We start from the raw sequence: 3,197 nt of genomic DNA, 5'->3' as shown, positions 1-3,197 counted from the left end.
TATTTTTCAGGTAACGCTTGGGGTGAGACAAACTATCTGTTGACTCCCTTTGACAATATATGGATATTTCTCCTGTCTACCCATTCGATGGAATCCAGCTTTTTTCAAAGTGTGAGTTCCTACTCTCCACCTAGGGTATAACTCTTCTTCTACCACACATAGATATTCAAATCTAAGACCAATTGCTACAGAGATCAGAAATCTCCACCTCCATCCCCGCCCCAGGGCAGTCAATGGCATTCTCTGCCATTCTGCCATTCTCTGTTTCACTATCCTCTCTATTTCTAGCCCTAGGGATGTTTCCCTTATATTCTTGACAACTGCAACTATGCATTTAAATATATTGCTTAAGCATGGTTACATTTTCTCCAGCAATTCTAGGTGTTTTGTAACAAAAGGTTTTCAGATTAACTACTGCACACATATTACTAGGATTGGAAATCCTTTAGCATTTTCCAGCCTCAGTTTCCTCATCTGACATGAGAATAAGATAAAAATATGTAAAGTATCTGACATATAGATGATCAATAAAAGGAAGTTACTGTTTTTGTTATTATGCCATAATTCTTTAACCTATTGCTGATTACATTTATTTACTACTTCTATTATAGATAACACTTTAACATGTATACATGAGCGTAAATCTTTGTTAATTTATAATTACCGCCTGAGGTTAAATGTCAAGAAAAAAATCATTCCAAGGTCTAAGGATATTTTCACATCTTAAAGACTCATAAATACAGAGCATGTCAAAAAAAATTGTACACATTTTAAGAAAGGAAAACTATTAAAATGGTTATACTCAATATATATCAAAAACAAAAGATGAATACAAGTCACATTTGACTTCTGCAATTACAAGAGATGCTCAAAGTGGTTACCATCAGCATCCAGACACTTCTGATTACGGCGAACTATTGCTTGAGCAATGTTGACCAAAGTGTCCACTTGTATACATTTTTTTGGCATCCTAGTATTTTCAAATTGCCCTCCAAAAGGATTTACCAAGCTGAATTCCCACCAGTGGTATATTGCAGTGCTCATTTTATCCTTTTTCATCACAAATACAGATTAATATAATTTTCAAAATGTTTTCCAAATTGATACATAAAAAATGGTACGGTTTTAAGATGACTAACTGTTTTATTGCTGCCATAAGGACTAAGCATGAAAAACATTAATAACCTCTCTCGGGTCCTCACTTCCAAGATGACCAAGAAAAGAAGGAACAATGGTCGTGCCAAAAAGGGCCACGGCCATGTGCAGCCTATTCGTTGCACCAACTGCGCCCGATGTGTGCCCAAGGACAAGGCCATTAAGAAGTTCGTCATTCGAAACATAGTAGAGGCCGCAGCCGTTAGGGACATTTCCGAAGTGAGTGTGTTCGACGCCTATGTGCTTCCCAAGCTGTATGTGAAACTACATTACTATGTGAGCTGTGCCATTCACGGCAAGGTAGTCAGGAATCGTTCCCGTGAAGCCCGGAAGAACCAAACACCCCCACCTCGATTTCGACCTGTGGGTGCTGCCCCACGACCTCCACCAAAGCCCATGTAAGGAGCTAAGTCCTTAAGGACTGAAGAAATATTCTCGGGGAAAAAATAAAATGGAAATTATACTTTAAAAAAAACACACACACATTAATAAGTGGTATAGATTATAGAATTCCCAATAGAGGAAGACAATCTCTGTGACCCAAGAGTATATACCTCATTGTATAGGCAGGCAACACATGACATTTGGAGGCCAGGTTTAAAGGACGTGTAAAGAGCTTCTGTGGTTACAGATGGGAGATAAAGTTTAGAAAGCAAGAAAAAGGGGATACAATTTCCTGGCACAGACGCCTCTATTCCCCTTTTCCACTCCCATCAGACATGCCTAATTGATCACAGAACTCCTTCCCACTAAGCATGGAAGCAACCTTGGTACGCTTCTCAATACAGCACTCCAAACAGCAATTGATTACAGTTAGCCCATAAAATAAAGCCTCTTTATCCTCCTGGATTTAGTACATTATAAGTTTCAGGTCAGAACATCAGGAAGAGGTGTATAGCATTTAATGTTGCTATGTATTGGAGCCAATACAATTTGCAGCTGGATACAAATGCTATTCTTTGACAGGATGTATTTACCCAGCACAGAGCCAGCCTCATTATCATTGCTGAAAAATTCTCCTTCCTCAAGGCAGGACAAAAGGAAAGAGATAATACCTGGGATTCAGGGGAATTTCTAAACAATGGTACCTGAGTTGCCCAGCTAGAGCCTGGTTTCCCAGTGGAAAGAAGAATATTATCAGGCCATCCCCAAACACCAGCTGACCTTTAGCAAAGGCTATTTCCTTTGTGAAACCAAAAAGGGAAGACGGAGTGAACATATGCTTCTGTCGTCTTCCTCTTTGGCCTGTGGAGGGTCAGGTCACAATCACCAGAACTCATCAACCTCAAATGCTCTCAGAAAGAAAAGGAGCGTGTTCCCAAATAATTGCCAGACAGCGAAGACTCTACATGCATGAAGACCTTATTTTTTCACCTCAGTCTCAGCTCTCCGTGGAGAGAAGCTGCCCAAAAATGGAGGTGTCAACTTAGGAGACATGGAAGGGGCTTTCTTTTTGGTCTGGGCCTCAGTTTTCTTGACCAAGATGTGGATTTGTGAGCTAGTTAATCACTACACAGGGGCCAACCTGGATCTAGTCATTAACAAGCCACTCTGACAGCATTCAAGTCCCCCTCGGTCTCATATTTATACTTTTGGCATCTCACCCTAGTGTGCTACTACAAGGGTCGTCTGCTGATATAGTATTAAGACAGTAAATAAAACCACTTATATATCATAAGTTTAACTACCACCAAGGGAACTCTTCCAATATAACAAAATCTGTTTATAATTCTCCTCCATCCAACCTAAGCATTTATATGATGAGCCCAGCCTATACTTTCTGGCTCTTTGAGCCAATCGGATCACTTCTCATAACCTGTTTCTCCCCACCCCCCAACAATGGTAACATTCCTTTTCATTCTGAGTAAGTTCCTTTACTCTAGCATATACATCTCTAATCATGCACGCTACACTCTGTGACACTTTGCCTCTCTACCTTATCCAAGACCTGCTTCTGCTTATGTCCCGCTGCCAGCCAAGATGGGCCATCACTCTCTCTACTAGGATGGGAAGAGGTTTTAGATGGTGAGGGCAAACAAAGA

At 40.4% G+C, this 3,197-nt stretch overlaps 1 protein-coding gene across 1 annotated transcript; it reads left to right on the top strand.

Moving 5' to 3' along the window:
• Positions 1-1,194: 1,194 nt before the first annotated feature.
• LOC117016837 (40S ribosomal protein S26-like) lies at positions 1,195-1,611 on the top strand. The gene has a single exon (XM_033096573.1). It carries the CDS (start codon positions 1,210-1,212, stop codon positions 1,555-1,557), a length of 348 nt encoding a protein of 115 aa, XP_032952464.1. The 5' UTR covers positions 1,195-1,209; the 3' UTR covers positions 1,558-1,611.
• Positions 1,612-3,197: the final 1,586 nt, after the last annotated feature.

This window comes from Rhinolophus ferrumequinum, chromosome 24, assembly GCF_004115265.2.
Source record: "Rhinolophus ferrumequinum isolate MPI-CBG mRhiFer1 chromosome 24, mRhiFer1_v1.p, whole genome shotgun sequence".
NCBI classification, from domain to species: Eukaryota; Metazoa; Chordata; class Mammalia; order Chiroptera; family Rhinolophidae; genus Rhinolophus; species Rhinolophus ferrumequinum.
Note: the sequence above shows the minus strand (reverse complement) of the source record. Positions and strands in the feature narration are given on the sequence as shown.